The sequence below is a fragment of the Doryrhamphus excisus genome, linkage group LG8 (genome assembly GCF_037039965.1).
Source record: "Doryrhamphus excisus strain RoL-2023G ecotype Guam linkage group LG8, RoL_Dexc_Guam_v1.1, whole genome shotgun sequence".
Classification (NCBI taxonomy): Eukaryota; Metazoa; Chordata; class Actinopteri; order Syngnathiformes; family Syngnathidae; genus Doryrhamphus; species Doryrhamphus excisus.
The window spans coordinates 6,809,846-6,825,152 of record NC_136364.1 but is presented as its reverse complement, the minus strand read 5'-3'; the positions used below and the strand labels follow the sequence as shown (position 1 = coordinate 6,825,152).

Sequence of the window (15,307 nt, the reverse complement as noted above, 5' to 3'; positions counted from 1 at the left end):
CATCTGTATTGGTGTTACAGTACCTCAAAGGTGCAGCTCGTCTCCATGTTTCCCACACAACTGTGGTGTTGGGGGGGAGAAATTGTTTTATCACATATGTTGGTATGCATTATGTTATGTTATCTTATCTTGTCCCCATGAAATTGTGTTTTTGTCCTTAAATATTAAGCCATTGTAAAATCGTTAAAACACAAACAGAAGAAATGGGAGTGAGACCAAAACATTTTGAGTCAATTTATTGAAAACAAGCATTAAAGCAGGGGCCCAAACACGCGGCCCGCGGGCCAAATGTGGCCCACAGGACACTAGTTTGAGGCCCCCGCCTTGATATGAAAGTTTAATGTCAGTGCGGCCCACGCAAGTTTGATATGGATGCTGTATGGTATCATGTACCCAGAAAAAATTATTACGTTTGATTAATGTTCATGTTAAAGGTTACTGTTAATAGTTATCCTCCTTATCCGTGTGGAAGTGGTAAGTTTTTGGCTTTTTAAGTTTAAAGGAATTAACTTGAAGGCTACTGTTTAGGTCGCTAGCTCTCTAGTTTGCGAGTTAGCATGTGTCTCAAGACCCTGCAGTTGCGCAATATGTTGTAAATAAAAAGAGTATAAATGTGACTATAGTCGTGTTTTGTCATGTCTACAGGGCTCTAATAATGCTTTGTTCATTTTAATCTGAAAAAAATCATTTGTTTACCCACCAACTATATGTGCTTTCTTAAGTTTTTATTATTTGCCGTTTTATTATTATTATAATATTTATTTATTTATTACTGATTGACTTTCTTTATTCTTGATTTGTTTATTTATTTTTCCATCTCATTTTGTGTAGAAAAATAAAAATTAAGATATTTGAGAACAGTGGAATGTTTCATCAGAGCTTTTATTGTAGAAAATCGGAACCAAAGCAAAGTTTATTCATTTTTCTGTTTTTAATAAATGCGTTTTTTTTTGGTTTTTTTTTTTCGGAAAACCTGATGCGGCCCAGCCTCGCCCAGACCCTATCTCCAGTGGCCCCCAGGTAAATTGAGTTTGAGACCCCTGCATTAAAGTGAACTTGGCTGTTCATCAGCTGATCAAAGGTTTCAGAGCACAGCCTTTAAAAGTCATGATCTCTTGATGGCAAAGGCAAAAAGGCTTTCTCTCTTTGAACACACTTAAATTGTTGAGGTGCGTGAGCAAGCCCTCTTGCAGCGTGCCAAGGCTGCCGAGGTTGGATGCAGAAACTTCTTTAAACATCCTGAGGGTTATGGAAGTGGCAGACCCAACAAAATGTCACCGGCCCTGAGTCGGAGGATTCCATTGACTGTCAATACACGGAACCCAAAAGAAGGTTGTTATTGGTGCACAGTGCAGTCCAACAACCATCAGACCCCATCTGCCAGAGAAGGCTTTCAAGAAGAACATATTTTTTTCAAAGTCCTCATCTCCTTCAACACCCACACATTGTCGTTTGGAAATTGCAGGAGAGTTATTATTATTATACGTAAATTGCTAAAATGCTAATTCTTGTGATTTTCCAACTGGTCTAAAAATTTGGATGAGTGTACATGCGTGCTGATTTTAAAAGTACTGGTGAACTGAAGCCTGAAGTATACATACTCCCTGGACAGGTTTCCAGTTAATCGCAGTTAATCACAAACAAAGCATTCACAATCGCATTAACACATGCAGATAATGTAGACTTTCTACATGCGTGTTTTTAAAATGTGGGACGAAACCCAACCAAGCACAGGCAGAACATTCAAACCTTGTCACCTCGTCTAGCTCACCACTCGGGTTGGATTTGAATTAAAACATGTCCGTTAGTGTCTATAAGAAACTCAGCGCATATAGATATATTTTTTTATATAAGTCCACAAAAACAAGTTTCCTTTTGTCTTGAAGCTTCATGCCCATTTTTCGCCCCCTTATATTGAGTTATGGACTCCTTTAAAGCAGCTACACACCATAACCAGCACAGAAAGCTTTCTAGATCTTCCAGAATCTGCACCTATTCCACCTACTTATTTGGATTTCGTGCTTCCCTCGAAGACATCTGTTTTGAATTTATTCGACCCAAGATCACGGCCACTCCGCTGTGGTTCGTCACACTCCCAAGTGCTTAGAAGGACTTCCGGTGTTAGGCTACTAGCCGCTAACTTTATAGTAGTTAATAAACAGTACAGGAGTTGATAATAAACGGCCATGTATCTTTTTAAAATGTTTGTTTTTAACATACAGCCACATGTGTTGGATCCCGAATCCAATCTGGACGTAGAGACTGGACAGTCCACAGTTTCTCAAGAAAAGAGGTTACTTCAAATGTCTCAATAGTAAGTAGATTTAGCATTTGAGCGTTTTCTACAGCATCAGTAACGTGTAATGTGGTCATTACATGTTTTTTGCGGGACTACGAGTGTTGAAAAAACGCGGGTAGAACCACTGATTGTGGTGGGAAAAGACTGTTAGCAACTCCAGACTTGGTGAGCTTGGAATTTGCACTCTGCTCCTTGTATGCACACTCTATAATGCTACACAGACTACCACTTTAGTTCCATGACTTCCAACACAGTTAGGACACTGATAAATTGTTACTTACTGATTACTCTTTTGACTCTCCCACATGACCACGTAACGTTGGAACGGCTTCGGCATGCTTTTTGGCTAGTCCAACTGCATACTGGCTCATGTTCACCAAACAGTCCAGTGTGAAATACTGTTGACAGATGAGAATCTTTGTCTTTTGCTGGTATGGAATCAGCAACTCCAACTACTTGTGCCTGATGGTGGTGTTGTTAAGAATTGTAAACAAATGTAGCTTTCATTTCCTGGGAGCCATTGCTAGCAATGTAAACACAGAAACAGAGCTTGGGGGAGGGCAGACTGCGTATCTGGCCTACAGCGCACTCCCATATAAGGAGGCCTGCCTATGTGACATCACGAAAACCTGAGTTTGTTGATTGTTTATCATGATAATACAACATTCTAACTACATTTATAGGTCAGAAAAGTGGGAAAGACATAATAATAGGTCCCCTTTAAAAAAAAACATGTATACCCACTGGAGACTGAGTGGGTCGTCTCAGCTGGAGTTGATCCCCTGGGAAAAACAGCCAATGAGGCCATGCACAGCCATGCACAAATCCACTGAGGAAAAAAACGGAACGGAAATGACTCCAAAAAGAGAGAGTGAGAAAACATGAGTTTTTTTTTTTAAATATTTGTAGAAATGGCTAACTAAAGTATGTATGTGGACGAGTGGAGCAGTTTGATTTGGCTTCAGTATGCAGGATGCCAACGTCAACCCTTCCCAAATGTGGCCATGTGCTCAGTACAGCAGGATGATAGTGGAGAGCGATGCCAAGAGAGGTAAGAAAGCAGCATGGCGACTCACAACACTTGACACTCACATCAATATTTACATTCCCCTCCCGCCCGCCCCACCCCGACATAAAACTCTAACACTATGTTGTGTTTTTATCTCTAGCCGAGAGCCCGACAGCTTCGCCCTACAAACTCTTTCCGGTTCTGCTGATTGTTGGCTGGATTGTGGGCTGCACAGCTGTCGTTTATTTTGTCTTTATTTTTACATGAGCCAAAATGTATCATTAAAGTAGGTATAATACACATTGTACATATTAGCCTATGTTTTGCTTGTACATTGTTTAAGTCAAGGGGCAAAAATTGCCTGCTATACAAACACCAGCTATGTTTTCCTCTCTTAATATTTGTGGTTGACGCATGTGCATGCATTTTAGGAATAATTCATGTTTATTTTCTAAACTTTGACAGAATGGAGGTGATGAATGAAGAAAGAGAAGTCAGGGCAGTGGTGAAGTTTCTCCTTGAGTTGAACAGAGGAAGAACAGTTCATATTGTGCTGTGTTGCTGATAGAAATAGAAACTCTACAGTGTCACTTATTAAAGATTCCTTTGAAGATTCCGTTATGTCTGTTTTATAAAAAAAATAAAACGTTATTTCTGCATATTTACATATTTATTGACATGGTGAATTAAAATCCAGCATCATAATGAGAAGACATTAAATCCCATGAAAAGCCAGATGTCACGGTACAGCATGTCTGTGTTGCGGTGCGACCCCAGGATGCAGAGAGCAGGACCAAAAGCAAGTAATAATATTTATTTTTTGCTATAATAGCAGCAGCCGAAAAAGGCAACTCAGGTAGCAGTAGGACAAACTAACAATGATCCAACACAGGGAGACGCACACCTGAACTAAATAGACACAAATTAGGGACAGGTGTGAATGATTGGGACAACGAAGGAAGACAGGGAAAAAACGGAAGTGCAATACAAAATAAGAGTGTCCCAAAAGGTAAACCAAAGCCCAGACAGGAAATTCAGACAAACTGTCACACAGGAACCCACACAGGGCGTGACACCAGATGGATGACAATTACTTCCTTTTTGCTTAATTATAGTGGTGTGTCAGTCATAAACGAATGGGTCAAAAGAACAATTTCTTTTTTGTGAACGGAATGAACGGGGTCACCGCCCCTAAAATAACTGTTCAGTCTCTTCAGTTGCAAATGCTTTTTTTGATTGGCTGGAGAGTCAGTTCGCCGTTCCTTTTGCAGGGCGGGACTTGCCTGTCTTATCCTATCGTTGCGCCTCGCTCTGTGGGTGGGTGAGGTTAGCTCACTGAAAGACTGAGACCAAGAGCATCAATCTCTCGGTCTCGGTCCCCCCATCCCCCGGAGAGACCAAAAGATTGAATATCGAGAGATTGAATATCGAGAGATTGAATATCGAGAGATTGAATATCGAGAGATTGAATATCGAGAGATTGAATATCGCGAGATTGAATATCGAGAGATTGAATATCGCGAGATTGAATATCGAGAGATTGAATCTCTCGGTCTCTCGAGAGATTGAATTTCGAGAGATTGAATCTCTTGGTCTCTGACTGGAAAGAGTAAAAACCATTGAAAACCTTATATTTTTTGTTATTCCTACTATTGTTGCGCTGTTGAGTCAGAACGAACGTGAACATGAGTGAACGGACTGACTCGACACGTCTGACCAGGTCTATGCACAGGGAAGAGATCACAGGCTAACGACCAATTGACCGAAATGAACGAAATTAACAAAATGAACGGATCTTTTTTGAAGATTGAATGAACCGGAATGATCGGTTTTGCCCACCACTACTTAATTACGTCTGCCAAGCACAGCACAGACGTTATGTTTTTGCTGTTTGTTTGTGTTTAAAATATCGTGAAAACTTCTTTATGGATTTGAATGAAATTTTGAGCGATTGTTGGAAACGGGATATGGGAGAAACAATTGCATTATTGGGGTGATCCGGATCAAAATCTGGATTTTCTAAAGGATTCGTTAACATTGCTAGATAGGAGCGTTTTCTGCATATGTGCATATAACTCCACAAAAAATGGTCAGCGCTCTTGGGAATTTTTTTTTTCAACAGGTTCTACAAAATATCAAAAACTGATCCAAAACATTTATGATTATTTTGATGTGAATCACAATGGCTTGGTGGAGATTTTCTCTGTAACATGATACGTGTTTTGTATGTTTTGGCAATAGGGGATTCAAAAGAATATTAAATATATTCCGTTGTTCAGTACGTCTCGCTTCCAAAATATCATGAAAACTTCTGTATGGATTTGGATAACATTTTCAGCGATTGTCGGAAATGTGATATGGGAGAAACAATTACATTTTGGGGGTGATCCGGATCAAAGTCTGGATTCAGGGATTTTTTTAAAGGATTTGTTAACATTGCAAGACAGGAGCGTTTTCTGCATTTGTGCGTATAACTCCACAAAAAATGTTTTTTTCCAACAGGTTCTACAAAATATCAGAAACTGATCCAAAACATGATCATTTTTGGTGTGAATCACACCAAAGGTCTTTTCTGGATCATGATGTATGTTTTGGCGATTCAAAAGAATATTCCATATATTCCGTTGTTCGGTACGTCTCGCTTCCACAGTCCGACCTGATCTACCGGTCTACCCGATGGAGTCACAAAAGGCAGATTCCATTGTTCGTGTTTCTTATGAATTCTTAGCAGGATATACAACGCGGTTCTGCATTCCCAATCAAATAATATCTCTGTTTAGCTGTTATAATATTTATTGATACAACTACAAGTCATAATTCTTTGAATCATTGGAATGGTCTCCATATACATCCGGGCTTCTAACATTTTGTAATCTCTTTGCACTTCCTAAATGTACTTCTCCTGTCCCATAATCACCTCTGAACGTTCTTTATCTGCTGGTTTAATCACCATGTGTCTATTTCACATCAACTCCTTCAATGCCTTCACCTTTCTCTTTCCGAGTCTACACAAAAAGTCTCTTTGATCTTTTTCAATCAACGTTTGAAGTTTGGGTGACATGATTTGTGGAGGTGGCAGCCAAGTAAACGGCTTTAAAAAAAGACCGTTGTTCCTGCTCCTCTGATAGTCTTGCATATCCAGTTTCATTTGTATTCTCTGATCTTTGTACAAATCAATTGTGGCCACAAATGTTAATCCTCGGTTCAGTCATTTTAAATGTGCCTCTGAAGGGTGAAAGTTTTTTGGTCAAAACCCCTGTGGGCTGTGTCTCCAATGTCCCCGTCCCCTCTAGGTTTAAGGGGGACACAAGTTTAAAAAGTCAATCCCGTGCTCCAGCATATGCAATGATGTCAAAGTGTCCCTCCGGAAGCAGTGGAATAAAAGGCACATGGTGGGCAATGTATTCATTCATCTGTTGTAGTACCATACTATACTCTTCTTGGAGATATGAGGAGAAGTTAATCAGTGGGATCTAAATCTTTGCATACAGGAAACATATTTTCGCTTTTCTGAATGCCCCGTCCGAATGCCATGACCCTAAATCTTTGGTCTTTGAAGTTAATCCCAAACGCCAACGACAACTTCTACGTTTGCCTTTGACATCAACAACTCGGCATCACGGAATGTCACCCCTGAGAATCTACCAATCTACAAATCTGGAGGTGTGTGTTGCGGAAATCTGGATATGTTCAAGTCTCCCATGATAAGCCATTGTTTAAGAACTGTCAACTCCCACTGTGGTTTTTCCTCAGACATTCCGGACTGGACATAATGTCTCCCTGTCTTTATTATCAGCAATTTCCAACCTTTTTTTCCTCATAAATTCAGGACTTTTTTTCTCGAAATCACATTTTTTTTCCAATGTAGCCCCAATACTAAGTTGTAGCAAAGTACAAATATAGTACATACAACAAAGGATAAAGGTTTATTTTCGCCGAAATCCCAGTGACCGGTTTTTGCTGTTGCGCTGTGCAAGGATTGGTATACCAACATAAATGAGATCTTCAAGATGAAACATTCTAAATCAGGAGTCTCAAACTCAATTTACTTGGGGGCCACTGGAGCTCGGGTCTGGGTGAGACTGGGCCGCATCAGGTTTTCAAAAAAAAAAAAAAAGCAAAAAACATTTTTAAAACGCAATTATTAAAAACAAAAAAATTTAAACAACTTCGCTTTGGTTCCAATTTTCTACAAGAAAAGCTCTGATAAAACATTCCACTGTTCTCAAATATCTTACTTTTTATTTTTCTACACAAAATAAGAAGAAAAATAAATAAACAAATCAAGAATAAAGAAAATCAATCAAATAAAATAAATAAATATAATAATAATAATAAAACGGCAAATAATAAAAACTTAAGAAACCACATATAGTTGGTGGGTAGACAAATTATTTTTTTCAGATTTAATCAACATAGCATTATTAGAGCCCTGTAGACATGACAAAACACGACTATAGTCACATTTATATATTTATTTTTTATTTACAACATATTGCAACAACTGCAGGGTCTTGAGACACATGCTAATTCGCAAACTAGAGAGCTAGCGACCTAAACGGTAGCCTTCAAGTTATTTCCTTTAAACTTAAATAACCAAAAACTTACCACTTCCACACGGATAGGGAGGATAACTATTAACAGTTATTTAACCTTTAACATGAACATTAATCAAACGTAATATTTTTTTCTGGGTACATGATACCATACAGCATCCATATCAAACTTGTGCGGGCCGCACTAACATTAAACTTTCATATCAAGGCGGGGGCCTCAAACTAGTGTCCCGCGGGCCACGTGTTTGAGACCCCTGTTCTAAATATACCAAATAAGACTTGCATATTTCTTCATATGATGCACACAAGGCAATGAACACTTTGTCCTCTCTGCTCTGTTCTCCTTGTGCCATGAGGCGTTCAGGTCCATGTAATTGTGTAAAAGTGTTAGGCATCACAGGTTTTTCATTTGTATTCACATACCCCCTATTAGAATTGACGTAACCTACTTTGGGAACCTAGATTCTGGATAGTTTCTTTTAACTTTCATTAAAAAAATGACCGAACAAGAAGCTCATCCCCGCAAACGAACGCAAGTGGTTTGGCACATTAGCATGGAAACCACGGAAACATATTTTAAGTAGCTGCTGTCATCATTTTGGTTGAATTTTGCTTTCTTGTCTCCTCATTATCCTCACCGGAAGTTCTTTCAGCGAGAAAGCTTATTAATGCAATTTGTCTCTTCATGTGCAGTAGTGCCCGTTAGTGTCCAACAACCAAGCAGTTCGTATCCGCCCATGCACCAGCGGTTCTGGCCACAACATTGAGTAAACACCAAGTAAAGATGCACAGACAATAATACTCTGCCAGAAGGGTGTTCATTTAACACTTTACTATTGTGGTGGAAGTTTCCAATGGCGGATGTACGTTGGTGTTGTGGCCAGTAAGAAAGCATTCCAACCCACACAACCGCAGAATTGGTGGTTGTCAGCAGCCTTTGACAGTGAGAGCACTTCACAGCGGATCAAGAGTGCATCACTGTGGTTTCATCTCACATGAAGCACTCATGAGCATTATAGTCCCAGTGTATTATTAGCATCGGTGTGTGTGTGCACGTGGGGGTGTGAAGATGAATGCTGATGACAGTGCAACCCTTACCTACTCCTCACACTTAGATACGCTGAACATTCCACAGAACATATGTACAGGGTAAACACACACTAGTAGGGTCACCGACGAGGAAACTATAATAAAATGTTTTAGGACGTAAGATGGCAATTTAGTATTATTATTTTGAAATAGACATCATTTTATTTTGGAAGCTCCAAAATACAATACGGTCCTCCTCTGCAGCATCAATTACGCTGTGTGCATGCATGTCCCAGGAACATGCTGAGGTGTGGTAATGTTAGCTAGTAAGGAAGCAATGACAGGAGGGCGGTGTGAGCCGTCACCATGTCGGCATCGATGTCTCTACGGGCGTTCACGGTAAAGGGTCAGGAAGCTGGCTAAGCACTGCCATTGCAACATATATTAGGCTACAAAATGTCATATGATGAGTAGCGGTGGGTATTCATTCATTCATTCATTTTCTACCGTTTATCCTCACAAGGGTCGTGGGCGTGCTGGAGCCTATCCCAGCTGTCTTCGGGCAAGAGGCGGGGTACACCCTGGACTGGTTGCCAGCCAATCACAAGGGGTGGGCATTGTTTACATATTTACTTCCTCATTATCTGAAACTTTGGCATGGTTTAACATGAGAATACAACATTCTAACTACATTTATAGGTCAGAAAAATGGAAAAAGCATAATAGGTCCACTTTAAGGGAACAAAATTATAATTATGAGAAGAAAAAATAGTTGGAAAAAAACAAAAATAAAGTGCAATTATGAAGAAAAAAAGCTGTATTTTAAGAAGAAAAAGTCACAATTCTATGAAAATAAAATCTTAATATTATGAGGAAAAATAATTATAATTTTAGTTGCATACAGTTGAAATATTTAAGAAAAAATCTTATTTTTTAAGGTCATAATGTTAATCTCAATCTGTAAAATTGTCATGCAATCTGCTATTATTATTTATTATTTTATATTTATATTTAAATATTAAAAAAAAATAAAATATTATAATAATTACAATAAAATTATAATAATAATTATTATATTATTATTATGTAAAATATGCAAATATAACAATAATATTATATATAATTAATATAATAATTAGCATTAATATAATAATTATAATAATCATAATAGTTCTAATAATAATATAATAATCTAATAATAATAATAATTGTTATTATTATTATGTGCTTGTGTCCCTTTTTTCAGGAGCACTTTGTAAACAACAGACCATGTCAAAAAACGAAATTGATAAAACCATCAAAAGGTTGGCTCAGGCCATGATGCCAGGTTGTATGTTGAGTTTAAATGAAATACTTTGGAAAGATTGGGCGGGCCGTATTCAAACACTTGGCGGGCCGGATGTGGCCCCCGGGCCGTAGTTTGCCCACCCCTGCTCTAGTGCCTCCCATGACAGTTCCCCGCTTTCTCCAGGGGAGAGGCACTGGCTTAACCGATTTAACCAATTTTTTTTTGCGCGAGAGGCACAAGAGGTGATGATGTAACGCCACAATAGAAGAGATCATGTTTGGTGCAGTTTTAAGCTTGAAAAAACAAGCCCAAGGTGGCAGACATGCATTTTATAAGAACTCGGCCTGCATCTCATCCTCACCCTGTCCCATACCAACTCCCTAACTAAAGAATATTTGCTGAATGATTATGTAAAGTGTTTTCTGCTGTCACATTTTTGTGATACTACCCAAAGTTCAAGAGCTCAAACAAAACAAAAACACCAACCAGATTCTTTTTGGCAGACACATGCGGCTCACTGTCTTCAAACATTTCATGCCCTTTGATTGTACTAACTTATTATAATCCTATGAAAGGAAGCCAAGTTCACATTCTTGTACACTCACACACACACACACTGTACGCACACATACAGTAGTAACAGCACTCGCCTGAGATCATTGAAAGATTTTATTTTGAAAGGAAAAATGCTCCTGGCGATGATTATTATATTACTAGAAAATACCTTAATACAGGCAACTGAGGTATATCTTTTATATCTTTCTACACGTGAAAAGAGAGGCTGACACCCACACAGACATTGGTGTGCAGAAGTAATAGAAAAAACAACAAATAAACATTCTAGATTCTTACTTATTGGTATTATTTGTAATGATAGCTTCATTTACCTGAAATTGTAGCCTGTTACATTTCAATCAAAAAAGTCGCAAAAACAAAACAGCGCAACATTTTGAAAAAGAGAATGACAGGTTCATAAAATCATAGAAAGTTTAAAACAAAACAATCCATCCAATGTGGGATTATGACTCTTAAAGCTGCAGTACATACCGTCATTTCGGGTGTGTAAGCCGTTACTTTTTGCTTAAACTTTGAACCCTGAACCCCAGAACAAATTGTTTACAGGCTGTGGCGCTCGCGAGTCAGTGAGGAAACGGTAGCTTTTTCTTTGACAGGAGCCAATCACGAACTATCAGCTTGTCAACCCATTGGAAATCACAGGAGGTCATTATATACAACAGTATAACAAAAACACTCTGACTCACGGTGTCATCTTGCACAGAACACTAAACTCATCACACAGCAACTTAACATGCAAACGTTAGACATGAGAAATAAACAAACATGTACCAATATGAGTTTAAAACGTTCTTTTAAAGTTTTCAAGTAATGCGTTGCATCTGAGCAACGCATTCATTGGTGCCTGCTGTCGTGCTGCAATGACATTAGCCTCCCTTTGGTCTCCTCTGCTGGACAGAGACAGCATTACAACCAATATTCTTAGACAAAATGCATCTTGAGAAAACTTTTGTATAAATTTTGTATAAATTTTGTAAATTTATATGTGTGTATATAAATTAAGTATACTTTTCCAGTGTTGCTGTGTGATGAGTTCAATGTTGCTTGTAAGATGACACCTTGAGTCACACTGCTATATTGAGTAAAGACCTTCCGTCATTTTCAGTGAGGTGACAAGCTCGTTGAGAGGTTTTTCACAGCTCATGATTGGCTCCTGTCAAATAAAGAGTTACCTGGTCCTGACAGACTCGTGTGTGCCACAATATGTCATTTTATGACTTGGGCTAGTGCGGCTTATATATATATATATATATATATATATATATATATATATATATATATGCAAATCAATTTGTGGTTGCAGTTTATACACCGGAATTTACGGTATGTTTTTTTTTTCACAAAATAAAGGACTTTTTCACTTTGAAAGGAAGACTGCACTTTTTGAGGAATTTTGCCAATCATCCACAGTCCTTATCTTTCTCTTTTATATGCGTTATAAATAGAGAAACACAGTTAACGCAAGGCAGCTAACAATGGGAGTAATGGGATTTACCTCGCCCACCTCTAAAGACCTCTGCTAAAAAAAACATCCAACTATGTTTTACATACTGTACGTTGTACATTGAATTCAACACCACTGGACTGTTCAGGTTGTTCACGGTCAAAGACTAGGTAGGACAAACACAAGTCAAACTAGATAGGACGGCACTTCTCTAAGAACTTGACGCAACAGTGTTTTTATCCTGTAGAGAAGGAGGCATGTAATGCATGTAATACATATAATACTTACAGTATTTTGCTGTAAAAATGGTTCTTTGAAGTATTACCTTCCAGAGCGCATTGATTTCACAGAGCCCATAGCAACTAATACTACTTCTGTCAACAACAGAGTTTGCTATCAGTAATCACAGCAGCCTTCCTGAGAGCCCCATACTACTTTTAACTTTTACCCCCCCCCCTTTTAAAACTAAATTAATTTCAAGACTGGACGAACAAAAAAACTCAATACAGAGTTATTCCAACATGAGAAAAAAAAACTAATGTGACAATGTGATGTTGATGTTTACGCTACATTGACTATTCTGTTTGATTATAGCGGCGCATGTAGACAAGAGATTGAAATATTCTTTTCCTTGTATACCATTGTTTTCGGAAAAGTCATTTGGAAAGATTCCATTCGGAAAGAGGAAAAATTCCTCATTTAAACGTGGCTAGTGTTGGGCGCTGTGCTAGGCAGATCCAGCTACAGTGAAACGCTTGGTCATTCTCATAGCGTTAGCATGTAGCACTGGTGCTATATGTTTCACAGACAAATTAAGACCATAATACATCAGTCAAATACTCACTCTGATACCCGCTAATGGGATGGCTGACTTGTGCTCCCCGTTGACTTGGTAAATCCAGAATAGTCCTTAGGTACAAAACGCTGAAGGCTAACGAACATCTAGCTTAATCTTCCTTGCAATGTCGTTGAGTCTAAGTTGAGAGCCAGTATCGACTGCTTCAGTCTGCCCAGATGTTGGGTTAACCAACCTTTCTGCTTATTGCCACAATGTTCTACTATATACGCGTACGTGGCCTGATTTATAACCTTGCATGAACTTTTCCAAACTCACGGACGGTGCAGCAACTCCAGCAGCTAACATGACCTCTCGGTATTGGCTTGAGGCGTTGTGAGTGAGGCGCTGTGTCACGCGCCAACAAAGTAGTTCCTGTGTGTTGAGCTGCAACAATTAATTGATGTTTAATCGATTACCCAATTAATTGGTAACTATTTTGGTAATCGAGTAATTGTTTTGGGATTTAAACAGGTAACTATCCTCTGATTCCAGCTTCTCAAATATGAATATTTTAACATCATCCATGATAGCAGATGTATTTTCTTTAGGCAGGGCGTTTTCTTCCCTTTTTCTTGATATGTTGCAGACCCGGCCATTAACTGGAGTTGTTTGCTTCATATCCATTTGGTCCATTTATGGTCGAATTGATCACTCCATCAATTGAAACAACAAGCTTTGGATTAATTAGACTAATAAAATCAGCATAATTGTATTTTTGTGAACATTTATAGCCTGGTTAATATGCAGGTCACATTATACGTATAAGTGGAACCTTGTTGATGTTTTTTTTGAGTTTATAGTAAGTGGGTCCCATTATGTGCATTGTTAGCTGCCTTATGCTCGCTGTTTTTTTCCTCTTTAGAACACACAGAAAAGGGAAAGACATGTGCTCATGTCTCACATTTGAGATGATTGGCTAAATTAAAAAAAAAAAGTGCAGTTTTCCTTGAATTCAACGAACACTGACTCAGAAATCATCCTCTGTAAATCCGTCACTTTTTTATAACCGTTATAACATAACCGGCAGAGACGGTCTTTTGAGACAATACAAGACTTGAGCCTTGACAAAGATGATAATACTACTCAATGATCATTTTCAGCTCTTGTATTGGATCCCATTAGGTGTACCTCCAAATCCAACCCCTAACCACTACCTATGAGCAGCAGACGGGTCATGTAAGGCATTGCGATTGGTGTGACATGGACACACAGTCTGTCGATTGTCGTCTCGGTGACTGGTGCGTCGATCTTAAAAGGCAAGAAAGCGTCCACTAGCTTACAGCACGGATGTGACATATCATATTGATATGCCCATTGACGCCGACTGCTGGCTCATGTCAAACATAGAACAGCATTGTGTAAATCACGAGTAAATACTTTGTGTAACAATGTATCTAAGATAAGGTATGTATGAAGATTGAAGAGTACACCGAAGGCAGTCCCACATACAGTACAGTGGTTCATCCCTCTTTATGGCTATGAGTGTGAGTGGGTGTTTGGTGTATTTATAAGCCAGTGGGCTGGCTTGCATTAACCTCCACATATGCAACACTCCTTGGCAGACTCACACATAAGATGCTCTTAAAAAAGACAAAAGATTGTTTGCATCCAGTGAAGACAATAGTGATGCTTACTGGATGAAATGCAGAGTGGTAGGTGAACAGTGTTCCAGTCTGCTGCTCTTATTCTCCCAGGAAGCGCCTACTGCAGTTCTGCTCTATCCAGGTGAGAGCTGGGAGCATCTTACAACTCCCTCCTTGTGCCCCCCCTTCCACCCACCCACACCAGCAGGGCCTGTGGGTGTACTGTAAGACATCACGGGAGAGCGTTGCGGATCACCACAGGTGGCACACTTTGTCCGGGACCATGTAGCTGCTCTTGTTGCAGCTGAAAGCTTTGGCAAATTCTGGGAAATTCTGAAGGGAGCCCAGGACCCTGAGGGAATTGGGAGGTGTTGTGTTAGCATCATTCCGGCCGTCTACAAACCCCCTCGCTTGTCCCCAAAACATACCTGAATTTTCCTGGACTGTGTTCACTTTCCATGGAATTCTGAGCATCTTCAGGTCGTTGTGTTCCACACCACACCTGAGACAGACACACACGGGATTGATATAATGTAACTATGACACATTCCTAATATACTCCAGTTATTTATCTCAGGGGAGTCCAGACTTTTTCCAAGTTTTCCCGGCCAGCAAGAGAAAAATATGCTCATCTGTCAACAGCACGTTACACGGGACCGTTTTGGGAACATGGGCCAATATATAG

The 15,307-nt window shown here is 39.2% G+C and overlaps 1 protein-coding gene and 1 long non-coding RNA gene across 3 annotated transcripts in view; one reads left to right on the top strand and one right to left on the bottom strand.

Moving 5' to 3' along the window:
* The first annotated feature begins 3,233 nt into the window (after nucleotides 1-3,233).
* On the top strand, nucleotides 3,234-3,879 carry LOC144899625 (uncharacterized). The gene is made up of 3 exons (XR_013627907.1): nucleotides 3,234-3,350; nucleotides 3,469-3,594; nucleotides 3,774-3,879. It is a non-coding gene; the product is annotated as an uncharacterized LOC144899625 (long non-coding RNA).
* A 10,360-nt stretch (nucleotides 3,880-14,239) lies between these two features.
* Nucleotides 14,240-15,307, bottom strand: part of LOC131134323 (neprilysin-like) — a 54,801-nt gene continuing 53,733 nt past the window's right edge. For both annotated transcript variants that reach the window (XM_058079458.2, XM_058079460.2), the window contains exons 22-23: nucleotides 15,051-15,124; nucleotides 14,240-14,974 (exon numbers count right to left, since the gene is read on the bottom strand). In XM_058079458.2, coding sequence (XP_057935441.2) covers nucleotides 14,875-14,974; nucleotides 15,051-15,124 — 174 coding nt within the window. In that variant the 3' untranslated portion in view covers nucleotides 14,240-14,874. The remainder of the gene's footprint in view (nucleotides 14,975-15,050; nucleotides 15,125-15,307) is intronic.